The sequence below is a fragment of the Pogoniulus pusillus genome, chromosome 5 (assembly GCF_015220805.1).
Source record: "Pogoniulus pusillus isolate bPogPus1 chromosome 5, bPogPus1.pri, whole genome shotgun sequence".
Classification (NCBI taxonomy): Eukaryota; Metazoa; Chordata; class Aves; order Piciformes; family Lybiidae; genus Pogoniulus; species Pogoniulus pusillus.
The window spans coordinates 41639686-41659067 of NC_087268.1; the positions used below are offsets into that span (position 1 = coordinate 41639686).

General features: G+C 43.8%; 1 protein-coding gene across 4 annotated transcripts in view; it reads left to right on the plus strand.

Moving 5' to 3' along the window:
• ABCC4 (ATP binding cassette subfamily C member 4 (PEL blood group)) overlaps nt 1-19382 on the plus strand; it is a 209482-nt gene that overhangs the window by 131541 nt on the left and 58559 nt on the right. For all 4 annotated transcript variants that reach the window (XM_064143883.1, XM_064143882.1, XM_064143886.1 and 1 more), the window contains exons 21-23: nt 12774-12924; nt 13537-13656; nt 18302-18412. In XM_064143883.1, the coding sequence (XP_063999953.1) occupies nt 12774-12924; nt 13537-13656; nt 18302-18412 (382 nt within the window). The remainder of the gene's footprint in view (nt 1-12773; nt 12925-13536; nt 13657-18301; nt 18413-19382) is intronic.

Here is a 19382-nt window from a genome sequence, read left to right on the forward strand (position 1 = left end):
TCTTCTCCAGGCCAAACAACCCCAGCTCTCAGCTCAGAGTGGCAGAGCTCTGGCAAAGTTAGTGAAAAACCCAGAAACAGGCAAAAAAAGAAGCCTATTTTGCATATCTGCTATGAAAGAGCTGCCCAGACAGGAACAAAAGGTAGTTTTACTTCTTAGGATGGCTGATGTTGTAGCCCTTAATATTTTACATAGTTTTCTTTGAACTGGGGCAGAGGGGCTGCTTTGCAACTTGGAGGAATGCAAACAGTATTGCATGCAACCTAAAAATAAATGTATGAATAGTGTATTTGAAATAGCAAGAACAAACAGTAATGTGCTTAAAAGCTTATAATTACTGCAAGGCTGTAGAGCTGCGTTACTGAAGAGCTGACACTGGTTTTAGCAGAGGAGCCCACAGTTCAAATGTAGCACAAAGCTTTTAAAGCTGCTGAAAGACCCAGAATTGATTCTGGCAAAACAATTAGGCTTGGCTGAGCAGAAAAAGTCATGAAGTTGAAAATTATTATTATTATTATTATAGAATCAACCAGGTTGGAAGAGACCTCCAAGATCATCCAGTCCAACCTAGCACCCAGCCCTAACCAATCAACTAGACCATGGCACTGAGTGCCTCATCCAGTCTTTTCTTGAAGACCCCCAGGGACAGTGCCTCCACCATTAGGTATTTTTAGGGAGAGTGTGAGGCTGCTCTGATGTTATGGCCATGAGGGACAATAGGTCTGAGGCAGGAAAGACCGTACAGCTCAAAGACAGCTTGCAAACTGACTGCAGTCATTCTGGGGCAATCAGCAGCTGTGGTAAGCAAAATTTTGCCAGATAAGCTAATATAATAGGAAGGGCTACTTTTGGCTACCTGAGAAAAAAGAGTGACTCTGGAAGGGTTGGATGGTGCCAGATCTTTTTCTGTGTTGTTTGAGGCAGGTTCTGACAAGAACTGTTGAGAAAGCAAAACATGTTCTGCACTCTCTCATTAATGCTGTTTCCTCAAGCTAACGTGAAATTGTGCCAGGTAGTGTGGACATTTGCAGAAGACAACAAACTCTGTATTGCTGAACAACAAAATATGCTAACTTTCTATTTTGTTTTTATAGGGAGATCATAATAAAGTTAAAACTAATGTCTTATAATTTCAAGAAGAGGAACTCTCCCTTTTAGGTAGATCTTCATTGCAAAGTTATGCCTTGCTGCCCAAATCACCAAGAACAGTTGCACAGAAGTGCTTAGTAGGCAGAAGAAACAGAAGCAAAGCATTTGAGAAAATCAAACTCAAGATCCTCTTGAAGGCTTTACTGATTATAAATAGAGCAATACATTGTCTGCAGACATTTACAAGAAAGGATGTCATCAGTGTCCTTTTTGTGTGTAATAGTAGTGGTGTCCATGTATTTTGGGCAAGAACAGAAGTTAGGAGGAAGTTCTTCACAGAGAGAGTGATTGGCATTGGAATGGGCTGCCCAGGGAGGTGGTAGAGGCACTGTCCCTGGGGGTGTTCAAGAAAAGCCAGGCACTTGGTGCCATGGTCTAGTTGACTGGCTAGGGCTGGGTGCTAGGTTGGTCTGGCTGATCTTAGAGGTCTCTTCCAACCTGGTGATTCTCTGATTCTATGATACAGAAATAGAAGCTGTAGCCACAGGGTCCTGGCAGCTAACTTCTTAACATGAGGGAAGATGATTTATTATAAAAAAATCAACATCTGTATGATACAGGAATATAATGCTGAGTTTTTAAAGGGTGTGTGCTTTGAGTGCCTGGCAGAATCACACAGTTGAGAGTTTGGTTATGCATCTGTTTCTAAAGCGTGAAATCTGGGAGTCTCAGACAACAGCTGGATGGTGATTTTTTAGGAACTACTCTTGGGATTGAGACCTGCATAAAACAGTTAAGTCTCCAGAGCCAGAGTGCCCAGAAATCCTATTTGTAGCCCTTGTTACGGGATCAGAAATTGTTGACAGTAGGATGCTCTTTAAATACAAGGGAATTGTGTCTGTGCCAACGTGCTCACCCCTTTTATTATTAGTTCACGTGTTAAAGAACAATTGAACACAGTTTGCCATGATCTCCAATATTAAGACTTCTCCCTTAATGGCAAAATGCATGCCAAGTCAAATGAATGAGCATGTTGGTGACAGAGAAAACATTTGCCCTGAAGAGCTATGTATATGCTTATTTGCTTGGAAAAACAATGATCCAGAAGACTACTTTATAGAGACGAGGACAATAGAAGCTACTGACATTAAGGATGTGATTGGGAATTTTGAATACATTTGTATATTCATTTGCAGTGACATGAATCTGGTTAGGTAACCTCTTGCTGACAAATTCCAAATAGCAGGATTTAGGGGAGGAGAAAGTGTCTTGCCCAAGATAAGATGAGCTTGCTGGTTTCGAAGCTTTTAGAGCTGGCTGTTTTCTTTCACTCAGTTTATCTGAAATAAATGTTTTCAGCTGTGCCTTTTTTTTTTTCCCTTCCCCTTTTAGTGCTTTGTTTGTCTTATATTCAGAATTTTCTCATAGTTGCAAGTTTTCTTAAAGCTGAATTAACATTGACTGAGGGCTGTCGTTCCCGTCAAAGACTGATGTTGCTGGTTGCTTCAGTAAAGGATGATGTGTGAGATGTCTCTGGGAGTTATGTGCAACACTTTTTTTTGCCCTGTACTCATAAGCCTTCAGTGCTTTTTCTCTCAAGACAAATCTGTTCCTGACAGTTTGATGCAAGCAATAGTATAAACATCCACATGGGGTTGTGCAGCCTGGAGAAAGAGGCTCAGGGCTGAGCTCATTGCTGTCTGCAACTACCTGAAGGGAGGCTGTAGCCAGGTGGGGGTTGGTCTCTTCTGCCAGGCAACCAGCAATAGAACACAGTCTCAAAGTGTGCCAGAGGAAGTATAGGCTGGATATTAGGAGTAAGTTCTTTTCCCAGAGAGAGTGATTTGCCATTGGAATGGGCTACCCAGGGAGGTGGTGGAATCATGGTGCCTGGAAGTGTTAAGAGAAGCCTGGCTGAGACACTTAGTCCCATGGTCTAGTTGATTGGCTAGGGCTGAGTGCTAGGTTGGACTGGCTGATCTTGCAGGTCTCTTCCAACCTGGTTGATTCTGTGATTCTGTGTACTTTATATAACCAATATCAAAAGAAAACCTATAAATTTAGTTTAAAAAGGCATTTTAAAGACAAGATTATGCACCTCAAGTCAGCTACTTCAAGTAAAACAAAGTAAAACTATGTTGTAGGATTACAGTGAAGAGTTTCTATTTGGATATTTCCTGCCTTTCTTATAATAAAGGAAGAAAACCACACAAAAAAACCCTGTGATGTGGTTTCACATTCTACCCTGGATGCAGCTGGCCCAAGTGAAGGGTTTATCACTCTGACAGGCTCATTACAATGTCTTCTCTCCATGGAGGCTTATCCTCTGGTGTTCCAGTGTAACCAGATGCTTGTCCAGGTTTTCTTAGCCAGAGCTGCAGGACACTCAGTCCAAGTAGTCTGTTGTGAAAAAGCATGTTAAAGGAGAAAAACAAACAAAACCCTCAAACCAAACAAACCCCACCAAATACATAAAAAGTTCAAGGAAAATGAAAGTGTCAGAACTGGATTAGGGATTGATTGTGCATGCAGTTATTTGGCACGGCCAACAAGGAAATAATTTTAGTCAGAGAGAGGGGAGGAGGAACAAGGGTGATGCCAAGCATGTATGAACAGAGTGGGGTTTTGTAGTTTCTTGACCTGGCTTTACTTCAGACAGCACAGCCTGACTGAGAGTGCCTTAAGTTAACACAGTTAAGGTTGTGAACTTGAAATCCCAGATAGGCAGGATATTCACTCTTGCTACTATTAAATTATTATAGCTTCATGGCAGTGTCCACAGAGCAGTATAATCTTGGGAAGTGCTTACAGGGGCTAGGGAGTATGGGCTGGGAGTAGGGTAGGTGTGCTTCTGCTTAAATATTGCTGAAACTGGTCATGAAACACTGCAGTTCTTGGATAAGTTCTGGCTGTAGATTCAGTCATCAAAATGTAGGTATCTGCTTTGGGGCTTTGATGCATATTCTAGGCAGAGGGCATGTAGTCACTACAGTTAGTAGACTCCAGAGAAATACTCAACCCTAGGGTCAAAAGGTATCCACTTAAAGGCTAGATGAATCACTTCCTAAACTAGGACAGGAGTTTCACTGGACAGGACAGGTCACATGTAGACACCAACGTTCAGACTTCTGAGTCTCAGATCTCATTCTCTGGGATCCATTCATTCATTAGAAATTCTACCAGATCACCAGCTGCAAATCCAGAATGGTATGGATCTGATAGGCTATATATCATAACTGTCATAGCCCTTGACAGGCTGGATGGGTAGGCACAGGCCAATAGGATGAGATTTAACAAGGCCAGGTGCAGGGTTCTGCACTTTGGCCACAACAACCCCAAGCAGTGCTACAGGTTGGACACAGAGTGGCTGGAGAGCAGCCAGGCAGAAAGGGACCTGGGGGTACTGGTAGATAGTAGCTGACCTGAGCCAGCAGTGTGCCCAGGTGGCCAAGAGAGCCAATGGCATCCTGGCCTGGATCAGGAACAGTGTGGCCAGCAGGACAAGAGAAGTTATTCTTCCCCTGTACTCAGCACTGGTCAGGCCACCACTTGAGTACCATGTTCAGTTCTGGGCTCCTCAATTCAAGAGAGATGCTGAGGTGCTGGAAGGTGTCCAGAGAAGGGCAACAAAGCTGGTGAGAGGCCACACAGCCCTGTGAGGAGAGGCTGAAGGAGCTGGGGGTGTTTATCCTGGAGAAGAGGAGGCTCAGGGGTGACCTCATTGATGTCTACAGCTGCCTGAGGGGTGGCTGTAGCCAGGTGGGGGTTGGTCTCTTCTCCCAGACAACCAGCAACAGAACAAGGAGACACAGTCTCAAGTTGTTCTGGGGGAGGTCTAGGCTGAATGTTAGGAGGAAGTTGTTGCAAGAGAGAGTGATTGGCATTGGAATGGGCTGCCCAGGGAGGTGGTGGAGTCACTGTCCCTGGAGGTGTTCAAGCAAAGCCTGGCTGAGGCACTTATTGCCATGGTCTAGTTGACTGGCTAGGGCTGGGTGCTAAGTTGGCCAGGCTGATCTTGGATGTCTCTTCCAATCTGGTTGATTGTATGGTGATCATACCCATGTAGATAAAGTGGTGTCACATATTACACTAGGAACTTATACAGACACAGAACTGCAAGGATGTTCCTTGTGCTTGTTTTTTATAAGGGGTACTGAAATGCATGGCAATGTCCATTTCAAAGCAAAGGCAAAAAAAAACCCCAATGATTTCTTCTTTAATTATGGAAGAAAATGGAAGACCTTAAAGATTTGACTCTGTTGAGCTTGTCAGAGAGAAAACAGAGAGATTTCACAAGGATAAGGGACTCCTGATGTAATCACTGGAGTAAAGTGCCAGAAGACCTGGGGAGGTAAAGATGAGTTTCTACAGAAAGGCTGGGCATCTTCTTCAAAGTAAGCAAGAAATACTGAGTTGAGGGGATAGCTGATGTAGAAGGACTGTGATCTTCTCCGCTGTGCTGAGCCTACACCTGGAGTACTGCATCCAGTTCTGGAGCCCCCATTACAAGGATGTGGACATGCTGGAGTATGTCCAGAGAAGGGCCAGTGGGTTGATCAGAGGGCTGGAGGAGCTCTGCTATGAGGACAGACTGAAAGAGTTGGGGCTGTTCAGTCTGGAGAAGAGGAGGCTCCCAGGTGACCTTCTTGTGGCCTTCCAGTATCTGAAGTGGCCTACAAAAAAGCTGGGGGAGGGACTTTTTAGTCTCTCAGGGACTGCCAGGCCTAGGGGAATGGAGCAAAGGTGGAGATGGGGAGATTCAGACTGGAAGTGAGGAGGAAGTTGTTGAGCATGAGAGTGGTGAGAGCCTGGACTGGGTTGCCCAGGGAGGTGGTTGAGGCCCCATTGCTGGAGGTGTTTAAGGCCAGGCTGGATGAGGCTGTGGCCAGCCTGCTCTAGGGTAGGATGTCCCTAACCATGGTAGGGGGGTTGGAAGTACATGATCCTTGTGGTCCCTTCCAACCCTGACTGATGCTATGATTCTGTTCTATGATCTGTAGTTTGGAAGGGTAGGCATTCTTACGAGACGTATTGAACTTCAAGTTTTGCTTCTGCATTTTTGTCCTGGTGGCTTTTCCAAATGGCTTCAGATGGTTTGCAGCTTGCTCTAAGATTCTGAGCACTACGTAAATGCTATCATTTCTGCAGCAAAGGGAAAGGTTTGTAGCTTGTGGTGTGTATGGCTTATAGCTTCCAACTTCCATGTTTTTACAGACTTGGATGTTGGGGTTTTTTTCTTGTTCTTTACCTCATGTTAAATGTTTCCTATTGTGTAATGGTGGTACAGAAACACCTTGTTCTTTCTAGAGGAAGGCCTGTTTGAGATAGAAACTCCAGAATATCTGTCACTCTCAGCACCTATAGGAATTATGAATATGTAGGTCATCAGAAGATGAAAGGAAAGCACATGTTTTGCAAGTGAATGTGCTGATAAGAGCATTTTCTTTCCCAGATGGTTATAGGAGAATATGCTTGCTCCAGTGAGACAGGAATCAAAGTAAGCCACAGAGAAGAGAGTGACCGATCAGGGCATGAGGGAATATTCTCTAGACTCTTGCAAGAAAGAGGATGACACCAACAGAAAGAGCACATGCCCATATTTTATCCCTAAAATCCTTCATGGGATTTTAGGGATAAAATATGGTCAGTGTATGAATGGGAGAATCATCTTTCTGCAGAGAAACTGAAGAAAATTTGGAAATGACATTAGACAGCAAGGCTCTCCTTTGGAATCAAATTGGATTTCTGCATCCAGGTCTTTTCAGTCTCGGTAGCCTGTGCATCAATTTGTATAAGGTGGGCTTGTTTCCCATATGTGAAGATAGCTATAAAGTCATAGGATCAACCAGGTTGGAAGACACCTCCAAGATCGTTGAGTCCAACCTGTCACCCAGTCCTATCCAGTCATCTAAACCATGGCACTAAGTGCCTCAGCCAGGCTTTTCTTGAACACCTCCAGGGACGGTGCCTCCACCACCTCCCTGGGCAGCCCATTCCAATGCCAATCACTCTCTCTGGCAACAACTTCCTCCTAACATCCAGCCTAGACCTTCCCCGGCACAACTTGAGACTGTGCTTATTGGGCTGTTGTTTTCTGCACAGTTGTTACAGAAACCTTTCAAATGCTGAGATTAAAAAATACAGTAAAAGATAGGGAGGTTATGGTCCATACTCCTTTACTGTAGGGAAATTTTGCCTGCTTAGCCTTTTGGTGCAATTTTCAGTTGTATGCTGATTCTGCTCGACAAGGTCTAGGTACTGAGACATGAGCAGTTCTTGCTGTTCAAACTGGAAACCTATCTCACTGCTTTTCTCCAGCAAGGAGAATAGTCAGACTGATCATGTTATTGTTATTGTCAACCTGCTAATTATCTTGGGTCCTACAGCTTGCATGCAGTGAATCTGCTGGAAGCTGGGGCAGTCTCTAGCTGAAGAAGTTAGTTATCTCTTGTGAAACTTGCGAGCTAGAACCTTTGCTTTACCTCATGCGGTAACTGCCTGATTACAGCCTGCAAATGATTGTGTCTGGCTTTCAAACTACTTCATTAAGAGTTAATTTATATGCATGTTTGGTTTTCAAAAAAAACCCAGCCAACACACATGAGTGATCCACCCTATCATAAATTTTGATAATGATAAGGTGGCACAGGCTCATCTAAAATTCCTTCCAAAGGCGGTGCCAGATTTTTCCTTTAGTCATCCTCACTGTCTTTTCCTTCCCTCTGTTTTCACCGTAGCAAGCCTTTCTTTACATGAGCTGGATCCTAATAGTTCTGCTCCTACTCACACCCCCACTGGCAGTTCACAACATATTGGTAGATTATCCTCACTAAAACTTCAGATTGATGAGTCACCATCCCTGGAGGTACTCAAGAAAAGACTGGAAGAGGATTTTAGTGCCATGGTCTAGTTGACTGGATAGGGCTGGGTGCTAGGTTGGACCGGATGAGCTTGGAGGTCTCTTCCAACCTGGTTGATTCTATGATTCTAGACTAGGAAATATTTATTTTCCTCAGTATTTTGTTCCTTGAAGCAGCTTTCTGCAAAAGGTCAGCTCAAGTTTGTAGCTGCTGGTGTGAGGAGACTACTTCAGAAATTGCTTATTCCTGGCTGTCTAGGAAGTAATAGAGGGAGAAGGCTAAGACAGCTGTGGTACAAAGCCAGTTTGGGATTGAACTGTCAGAAGGAAGGAATAGACCTTGATCTTCATTTGCCAGTGAGTATGGAGCTGAGGGAGCCTTTAGAAATCATCTAGTATATGAATGGCTGACAGGCTAGGAAGGGACAATGAACAGCACTGGAGAAAACAATGATGTGGAAAGGAGAAAACTGGGAGGAAATCAGGAATCTTTCTTTATTTTCTCCTTATCCCATGAAATAGAATTTTAAAGAAGTATGAAGTAGAGAATGGCTTACGGTGGTGCTGGCAAGGAGTCAGGATTCTCTGTTTAGCTTTGTGCTGACACAACTGTGTGCATAACTGATCCAAGTGAAACGCTGTACACTCCTGCTGCTATACCTCCTTGTGTTGAAATCTAGGTAAAATGTTTGTAGTCTACTGGATGTGACTAGAACGTCAAACAAGATGATACTATCAACACCTTAATCTGCTGTTGAGCCATGTAGTGGTAATGTAGCTTCCTCCAGAGATCCTACCTCATACCTACTCTTCATCTGCTTTCCTTAGAGGTTTTACGAGACCCTATAACGTACTTTCAGGATCTAGGAGATTCAAGACCTGTTACGCTGATAAATCTATCTTAAGTTATCATCTGGCCAAGAGCTGAAGACTAAATTGTGCTGACTCATGCAGTCACAATGCACAAGGTGTGTAGGTTTGCTCTTTGGTCAGGTGAAATTTGGGTAAAGTCAGAGAAACCTCAAGAAGAAAAACAGATGTAGGGGAAGTAGTTGTGCTTGGTTTTATCTTTAGTGTGTGTGAACTACCAGATACAAGAAGTTCAAATACAGTTGTGCTGGTTTGAGGCTAATTGAAGTATTTTACTAAGAGAAATTAAATCCTTAGCTGTGAGAAGAAAGGAAGAAAACAAACAGTACTCTATACCACTCATTCTTCTACTGAGAAATGCAACTAGTCAAAACAGGCTGGATGTTAGGAGGAAGTTCTTCACAGAGAGAGTGATTGGCATTGGAATGGGCTGCCCAGGGAGGTGGTGGAGTCACTGTCCCTGGAGGTGTTCAAGCAAAGCCTGGCTGAGGCACTTGGTACCATGGTCTAGTTGATTGGCTAGGGCTGGGTGCTGGATTGGACTGGCTGATCTCGGAGGTCTGTTCCAACCTGGTTGATTCTGATTCTGTGAAATGTAGATAAGACACTTCTCTCACATATCTCAGCTCTCAGTTCTGTTCCTTCTCTCTGAAGGTCTGGTCTGTGTGGTTACATTTGCCTTAACTCTTTAATCCTACTCAACCTTTTTTTCCCTCTAACCTCCTTGTCGTCTTTTTGACATCTCACCTCGGATCTCTTCAGATTTATTCCATGAGATATGCAGGGACTAATCTGGTTATTTCTGAAGGGAGGGAAAGAGAGGGGAGGAGGTTTGGGTCGGTGTGGTGGTTTGGGTGTTCCCCACCTCCCCCACACTTTGAAATCACCCAGACTAGACTCAGCCGGCTCTGGAAATTTGAATGAAGCTTATATTTACAGCTTAGCAAAATATACAAGCAGATATTTACAGTATATATACATTTGTATACAGAAGCATATGAGGTAAAAGGTAATACAGAAACACGACACCCCTGCCAGAAACCTGAGTCCCCAGGAGGGGCTCCCAACCACTCTTCCACCCTCTCCCACCCCTCAACCTTACCCCAGACGTTGTTTTGTGCCCAAGGAAGAACAGAGGGTTGGCCAGGGTGGTTAGGAAGCAAGTGGATTAATCAGAGAGACAGAAGGTGAGGTTAGAGAGAAATGCAGCCCAAAGCCTGGAAAAGAGTGACTCCCTTATCTATGTTTGGTTTCTTATACCTCTCAGCAAGCCTATGAGTGAAGTAGACATCACCCTTGTTTCTCTTTCACAGCCTGTGATCTAATCCTTCTCATCAAAACATTCTAGCTAGCTTCAAACTAGCACATTTGGGAGCCTCCTGGAAATCAGATTTCTGGGAGGGGTATTGTGTTTCTGTATTACTTCTAACTTGTATATAACTGTAGATATTTGTATATATCTATATGCTTGTAAATTGTGTTAAGCTGTAAATACAGCTTCATTCATTAACTTCCAGCTGACTGAGTCTAGTCTGGGTGATTTCATTGTGTGTGTGGGGTGGGTAACTCCCAACCCATCATAACAGTATTTGACAGGGATTGAAAATCTGGGTAGCTCTCTGATGTCTCAGTTTAGCTGATGTGTAGATTAACTTTTGCAACTCCCTGAAGAGGTAAAGGGATAAAGGACATTTTGCTGCAAAGGCACACGTTCTTGGGAACCATGATTCACTGTCCTAAGCAACAAAACTTCACATTCTATCTAGTTTTCTAAGCATAAATACAGGTTTAGTCCAACTATTCACTTGGTACTGTGAGAAATATATGTTTGATCCAATCAATTCGTGGCAAGAGGTCACAGACAGGGAGGAAGGGAGATTCTGAATAAAACTGCATTCCTGCTTGCACCACCATCAAAGGTATGCAATAGGCTTAAGATAAGGGTAGTAAGTAAAGATTGGCAAAGAAGGGAGGCATATGGAAGAGACAGCCTTTTGCATAAGCAAAGGGAGGAAAGGGGGATTTGAACAGAAATGCATTCCTCCTTGCACCACCTTTCTGCATGAGCAAACAGAAGAGCAAAAAAGAAAGTGAAGTTCATGGGGACAACACTTAAGCAAGAGCCCTTACTTCATCAAAGACTACCAGAGGGACCACTGGATAAAAGGAGACATGTGTGGAAGAAACATCTCACATTCCTAAAAACTGATAATGAACACCTAATCTTTTCTTAGAATTAGTGATGAATATGTAGTAGAATAGGGTATAAAAAGAGAAAACTGAATCATAGAATCATGGAATCAACCAGGTTGGAAGAGACCTCCAAGATCATCCAGTCCAACCTGGCACCCAGCCCTAACCAATCATCTAGACCATGGCACTAAGTGCCTCATCCAGTCTTTTCTTGAAGACCCCCAGGGACTCCACCACCTCCCTGGGCAGCCCATTCCAATGGGAAATCACTCTCTCTGTGAAGAACTTCTTCCTAATATCCAGCCTATACCTACCCTGGCACAACTTGAGACTGTGTCCCCTTGTTCTATTGCTGGTTGCCTGGGAGAAGAGGCCACCCCCCACCTGGCTACAATGCCCCTTCAGGTAGTTGTAGACAGTAACAAGATCACCCCTGAGCCTCCTCTTCTCGAGGCTAAACAGGCCCAGCTCCCTCAACCTCTCCTCATAGGATTTGTGGACATGAAGGCAAAGGGTGTGTGTTAGGGTAGAGCAGAGCCTCCCCTTGCACCCAGGCCTGTAGATTGCTTGATTCCTGCAACTCTATTAAAGCCTTAACTTGCATGAACGCCAGTTTATGCCTGTTATTTATGACAGTACTCAGAAGTAAGCCTGGTAGCACTCACCTCTTATGACGCAGCAGTGCGTAATGATTTCCCAATGCAGTGCTTGGGGAAAAGGAAACTCACTTTCTCTGGTCATGGGTTTTCTCTCTTAATGAGACAAAGTGCTTTTTAGGAAAAAAATTACAAGCCTGTGTTGAAAGTTGATCTTCCAACTATCAGGTATTCCAACGCAAAGTCAGTCTTTCAAGAGGTGTTTGGTTTTTTCACCTGGAGTGAAAAAAATATATATATTCCAATTTCATCAGATAGCTTTGGTCTGTTAAGGGTTAGTTGTCCATTTTATTAATTTATTACTTATCCAGTCCTGGAGCCCCTTTTACAAGAGGGATGTGGACGTGCTGCAACATGTCCGGAGAAGGGCCACTGGGATGATCAGAGGGCTGGAGCAGCTCTGCTGTGAGGACAGACTGAAAGAGTTGAGGCTGTGCAGTCTGCAGAAGAGCAGGCTGTGAGGTGACCTTCTTGTGGCCTTCCAGTATCTAAAGGGGGCCTACAAAAAAGCTGAGGAGGGACTTTTTAGGCTATTAGGGAGTGACAGGACTAGGGGGAATGGAGCAAAGCTGGAGATGGGTAGGTTCAGAGTGGACTTGAGAAGGAAGCTGTTCATCGTGAGAGTGGTGAGAGGCTGGAATGGGTTGCCCAGGGAGGTGTTTGAGGCCCCATTCCTGGAGGTGTTTAAGGCCAGGCTGGATGAGGCTGTGGGCAGCCTGCTCTAGGGTAGGGTGTCCCTGCCTATGACAGGGGGGTTGGAACTAGATAATCCTTGTGGTCCCTTCCAGCCCTGACTGATTCTACGATTCTACTTTGTTACAGTAATCACAGAAAGACAGACACAAATATTTAGTCAACCAGTTTTCTAAAGATGTTTCTTAACAAATAATGCACAAGAAAACCACAAACTGAACAATTATCCAATTTAGATGTTACAGTAAATTCTTCAAGTCACTTAAAAGTGGATGTTGCTCACACATCATACAATGCATCTGCTTTCAAATTTGGTAGTTATGTTTCAATATTTGCTCCAGTAGCATTAAATACTTGTTCTGAATGAAAGGCTTCTGGCAAAGAGGGTTTTATTTATTTCTATTGTGTTGCAGACTCTCTTCCAGATTTTTGGTGTGGTGGCTGTGGCTGTGGCAGTGATTCCTTGGATACTCATCCCCTTAGTACCACTGTTTATTCTTTTCGTTTTTCTTCGAAGATATTTCTTAGACACTTCAAGAGATATTAAGCGTCTGGAATCCACAAGTATGTAGTTTTGGTGGGACTTGATGTTTGAACCTTGCTTGCTGCTATGTGAAATGAGAGTGTTTTATGGACAATTCGTTTCTTTTGCTATGCAAATAGCTTCTTATTGCCTTGGTTCTCAGCTAATGAATGCCATGCTTAACTGCTGCTTTGCATAGTGATAAACCTTAGCATTGTCAGTTTAACTATCTGTAAGTAAAGCTAGTTAAGAAGATGCAGAGCTGCTGGTCTCTGGGACCATGCGTGCACATGCTAATAGTGTTTCTGACCTAATCTGACACTTTTGCCTGATTTTAGTTTGGCTTCAGTAAGAAATATTAAGCATTATGAATAACAAACACAGATGCCTCATGTAATAAAGTTCAAAGAATGCCTTCAGTAGCAGCTGTTGTTGAAAACAAGACGGTTTTTATCTTAAGTTAACCTGCCTGTCTGATTCTGATTAAGAGGACTCTGGTTAAAGATACTGCATATTTATTCCAGAAGTATGCAGATCAGTAACTTGTATGGGTAAATATAAAGTAGTAGGATTAAAGATTCGTGTGGTACAAAAAAAAAGAATTAAAGGTTATACTTCACCTGTTACTAAGTTTCTCTCATTTCCCTTTGTAGCTCGAAGTCCAGTGTTCTCCCACTTGTCATCATCCCTCCAGGGACTTTGGACTATTCGGGCTTTAAAAGCAGAGGAAAGATTTCAGAAATTATTTGATGCACACCAAGACCTCCACTCAGGTTTGTGATGAATTTATGTGAAAAAAAAAAAAATCAAATACTTGGCTTTGTAGGAGGGAAATATCTTATGCCCTCAGCAGTGTGTGGGTAATGTACATTAAAATCAGTAGGAGCTGTGCATTTGTCTCTTTAGGGTAAAATTTCTCTATTAGAACAAAACTGTTATTATCTGTCTAGATTTTGAGAATTTACTTTGGGCTGTAATATAATTTGAGATACCCATGCATATGTTTTAACAATGTCTGAGATAAACATTTTAAAGTATGTCTGATAAGAATATTTTTTTCTTTTGCTTTTTCCTGGATCCCATCTTTAAAAAAAAAAGAAGATAGAGAAGGGGAAGAAGGGGAAACAAGATGGAGGATGTTAGGAGGATGTTGTTCACAGAGAGATTGACTTGCCATTGGAATGGGCTGCCCAGGGACGTGGTGGAGTCACCATCCCTGGAGGTGCTCAAGAAAAGCCTGGCTGAGGCACTTAGTGCCATGGTCTAGTTGATTGGCTAGGGCTGGGTGCTAGGTTGGCCTGGCTGATCTTGGAGGTCTCTTCCAACCTGGTTGATTCTATGATTCTCTGATCAGATCTATTGTGAGTCATTCAATATTAAGTTGTGTGCTAGGAGTGAGCAGAGATTTAAGATTTTTACCAAGACAACCATAAATCTCACTTCTTTTTTACTTTGAGCATCTTTTAGGGCTCAAATCTGCTATATGGGATTAACATGATAACATGTAAAATACTAATATTCTGCAAGCATAAGTTGTATGATTCAGATTTGCAGTGCAATTCTTTACCTTCTGTCAATTCAATGTACTCTATTGACTTTCAAGTTGTTGCAAATGTTGCCATTTTGTATTTGTTAAGTAAGATCTTGAACTCAGCAAGAAGTGCTGTGTTGATCCTTGTTATCAGCAACAAGGGAGGCTGGTGGGGCATGTGAAGTTCAAGGGCATCCTTGGCTCCAGTGGCCACGAAATAGTGTGGTTCAAGATCCTTAGGGCAGCAAGGGTACACAGGTTGCTCACTGCCCTGGACTTTGGCCTCTTCATGGATCTGCTTAGTAGAGTACCATGAGCTAAAGCCTTGGATGAAAGAGGGGTCCAAGAAGGCTGGTTCAAGGCTCACCTCCTCTGATCTCTGGAGCAATGCATCCCAACAAAGGAGAGATCATGTCAAACCACCAGGAGGCCTGACTGGTTTAACAAGGAGCTCCTAAACAACTTCAAACAAAAAACAGAAGGTGGAAGCAAAGAGAGATAGCCTCAAAAGAACATAGAGAAATTATCCCAATGGCCAAGGATCAGGTTAGGAAAGTTAAAGCCTTGATAGAGTTAAATCTGGCCAGGGATACCAAAGGCAGTAAGGAAAGCTTGTATGGCTACATTGATGATAAAAGGTAGACTAAGGAAAATGTGAGACCTTTCCAGAAGGAAATGAGGCACCTGGTTACCCAGCATATGGAGAATGCTGAGGTATTCAGTAACATTTTTGCCCGAGTCTTCACCAGCAAATGCTTCATCCGCACTGCCCAAGGTGCAGAGTGTGAAGCCTGAGGATGGGAGAATGAAAAACTACCCACTGTAGGAGATGGGCTTGAGACCATCTAAGGACTTGGAGGTGCACAAGTCCCTAAGACCTGATGAAATACATCTGTGGATCCTGACTGAACTGGCAAGTGAAGTGGCTAAACCGCTATCCATCCTATTTGGGAACTCATGACAGTCTAGTGAAGGGTTCCCTCTGGCTGGGAAAGAAGAAACATAAGCCCCATTTTGAATAAAGGGGAAAAAAGAGGAAGACCTAAGGAACTTACAGCCCAGTCAGTCTCACCTCTTTGCAGGCAAGATCATGGAGAACATCCTCCTGGAAACTTTGCTAAGGCATGTGGGAAATAAGGGGGTGACTGAAGACAAGCCAACATGGCTTCACTAGGGGTAAATCACGCCTAGTGGTTGTGGTGACCTTCGATGGTGGGGTTTCAGTGTTCATGGGTGAAGGGTGAGTAATAGATGACATCTTCCTGGACGTGCATAAACCATTTGATGCTGTCCCGTGAAATATCCATGTCTCTATATTGGAGAGACATGGATCTGAGGTATGGATCACATAATGGATAAGGATTTTGCTGGATGGTCACACTCCGAGAATTGCAGTCAATAGCTTGATCTCTGTGGAAGAATTTCTCACCAGTCGAGGACATAAAGTCATAAACATGGGTAACTTGTGCTGAGAACGTCCTTGGTTCCCAGCGAGGCTAGGAAATCGAGATGTAAACAACTGAGCACCCCACACACAGCTGCAGTGGGCAGAGACTAGATAACTAAGGGGGCTGGAGTGGGTGGTCTGGGAGGCTGACCCTTAGAATGTTGTGATAAGTTAACCTATGCACACCTTACATGTAACTCTGGACCCTCTGACTGTAACCAATCTTAAGCTGAGCACGCCTCTTGCTAGAATGCATATAAGTCACTGTATCACGGAAATAAAGGGGATTTGACCATCTAACCATATTGGTGAACAAAGAGTCATCTTCCCATAGCGCTCCACCGAACGTGTTTCCCAACAGATCTCCAAGTGGAGACCAGTTATGAGTGTTATCCCTGGGGGGTTAGTACTGGAACGAGTGCTGCTGATCTCTTTGTCAGCCACACGGACAGTGGGATTGAGTGCAGCCTCAGAAAGTTTGTTGATGATGTAAAGCTGAGTGTTGCAACTGATATGCTGGAGGGAAGGGGTACCACCCAGAGGGACCTTGACAAGCTTGAGAAGTGAGCTGGTGAAATCATGAAACTCAACAAGGTGAAGTGCAAGTTCCTGCACATGGGTCAGGGCAATCTCAAGTGCCATGGTCTGGCCTTGAGCTCTGTGGTAAAGGGTTGGACTTGCTGATCTATGTGGTCTCTTCCAACCTTGGTGATACTGTGATACTGTGAAATGTGAGATGGATGATAATTGGATTGAGAGCAGAGGTCCGGAGAAGCACTTGGGGGTATTTGGTTGATGAGAAGCTGAACGTGACCCAGCAGTTTGCATTTGCAGCCCAGAAAGCAAGCCATATCCCAGGCTGCATTAAAATAAGTGTCACCAGCAGGCCAAGGGAGGTGTTTCTTCCCTTCTACTCCATGCTCATTCAACTCACAGAAGAGAAAGCTCACAAAAGATTTCTTAGCTTCCTTCTTCTGTAGACATATGGATGCTACCAAAATGGTGATGAGACTTTTCACACTGATATGTGGTGGGCAAACAAGAAAATGGATATACACTGTAAGAAGAGAAGCTTTTCATTATGTCCAGAGGTTTTCCTAGATGTAAGGAAAGCCTTGTTCACCATGGAAGTGAAGTTGTTCAGCATGAGAGTGGTGAGAGCCTGGAATGGGTTGCCCAGGGAAGTGTTTGAGGCCCCATCCCTGGAGGTGTTTAAGGCCAGGCTGGATGAGGCTGTGGGCAGCCTGCTCTAGGGTAGGGTGTCCCTGGGCATGGCAGGGGGGTTGGATCTAGATGATCCTTGTGGTCCCTTCCAACCCTGACTGATTCTACGATTATACTTCTGCTTTTTTGCATGGCTCCCAAATCTGCTAGAGTTAATAAAGGTTTCAATTTTAAATTAAATGTACCATGCTTCAGGCCTTGACTGTTTTTCCTTTCCTTCCTATTACTGTAGGTTATACTAGCTGTGATTGCTGTGAGTGTGAAAACTAGATTAGACCATTCTGGCAAAACTGGACAGTACTCTCATCATCATCAATCCATACATAGATGCACTTGAAGGTTCACCATGCAATGATGTTGTTTTAACATCTTCTAATATTTAACATGAATTTTAGTTTTAGAATCATAGAATCAACCAGGTTGGAAGAGACCTCCAAGATCATCCAGTCCAACCTAGCACCCAGCCCTATCCAGTCATCTAGACCATGGCACTAAATGCCTTATCCAGCCAACAGTTTGCCCAGGTGGCCAAGAGAGCCAGTGGCATCCTGGCCTGCATCAGGAATGGTGTGGTCAGCAGGAGCAGGGAGGTCATTCTGCCCCTGTACTCTGCACTGGTTAGACCACACCTTGAGTACTGTGTTCAGTTCTGGGCCCCCCAGTTTAGGAGGGACATTGAGATGCTTGAGCGTGCCCAGAGAAGGGCGACGAGGCTGGGGAGAGGCCTTGAGCACAGCCCTACGAGGAGAGGCTGAGGGAGCTGGGATTGGTTAGCCTGGAGAAGAGGAGGCTCAGGGGTGACCTTATTGCTGTCTACAACTACCTGAGGGGTGGTTGTAGCCAGGAGGAGGTTGCTCTCTTCTCTCAGGTGGCCAGCACCAGAACAAGAGGACACAGCCTCAAGCTACGCCAGGGGAGATTTAGGCTGGAGGTGAGGAGAAAGTTCTTCCCTGAGAGAGTCATTGGACACTGGAATGGGCTGCCCGGGGAGGTGGTGGAGTCGCCATCCCTGGGGCTGTTCAAGGCAGGATTGGACGTGGCACTTGGTGCCATGGTCTAGCCTTGAGCTCTGCGGTAAAGGGTTGGACTTGATGATCTGTGAGGTCTCTTCCAACCTTGGTGATACTGTGACACTGTGACACCTAATGACCTACTGTTCTTATGCCTTTGTTTCTAATAACCCACTGTTCTTATGTCTTTGTAAAATACATTTTAGAGGCCTGGTTTCTATTTTTGACAACCTCGAGGTGGTTTGCTGTGCGTCTGGATGCCATCTGTGCCATTTTTGTTATAGTGGTTGCTTTTGGTTCCCTGCTTCTCGCCAAGAGTAAGTACAAATGTTAGAAAAAGTTCACCCAGTATAGCAATGTCTAATTCTTTTTCATAGATTGCTGTTTCTAATTATTTAAGGACTGTAATTAAGTTAAATGTTTCTTTCTGGATCGTGATCTTTTCTTCAGTCTAGGGCATTGGGTCTGTATCTGCTTTTGCTGCAAATACTGGAGGCAGTTCAGACGTCTTCTGGGCTTAGGCATGCATCTGCCATCATCCTCAGATGTGCAAATAAACTTGCAAATCTGTAGCCTTCACTTTTGAGATTCTGGCTTCCAGAGCAATAACAACAAATAAATCTTTTCCCTTTTTTCTCACCTTTGCCTTTCTTTTTTGGGCCTACAGGGCTTTACTCTTTATACTGAAACACCCACAGAGCTGCTTCTTAACGACTTTTTTCCTTTCCATGCACAGCACAGTAGGCCAGAAGGCAAGCTAAAATTCCTAGGGATGCTCTTCTAATATCTTGGATCAGCAGGGTAGGTCAGTTCCAGAAAGAAAATCGCCTCGTAATAATCCATTCTGTGCTTGCTGTCACCGTCATGAGTATATGCATCATCCAGGATGTAATTGGGTTAGAAGTACTAGAATGAGATAGTCATCTAAAGTGTGAAGGCAGAAGTAATTATCTTGGACATGAAAATTAGTGCTAATTTGCTAGTTTTGTTCCTTTTCATTTTCCTTTGGATAAGTTCTGTATATGCTTGTCTTTTACAATTTGAATGCTCCGTGCTGCTCAGTACTGAAAGTCTTCTGTTTGTTAGATACTGCAGTGCAAAAAGGCAAGTCAAAACAATGGTCCTGGATCTTTCCTTGCCTCTGGATAAGGAGTAGCTGCCTTGAAGTCAATAGAACTATGCTAGGATAAAGGTCAATTAAGTAAGAGGACAATCATTCTTAATGCTGGGGCAGACAATTTATTTTGTGAGAGGAGACCCACTGAACACAATAAGTGTTTCTATAAA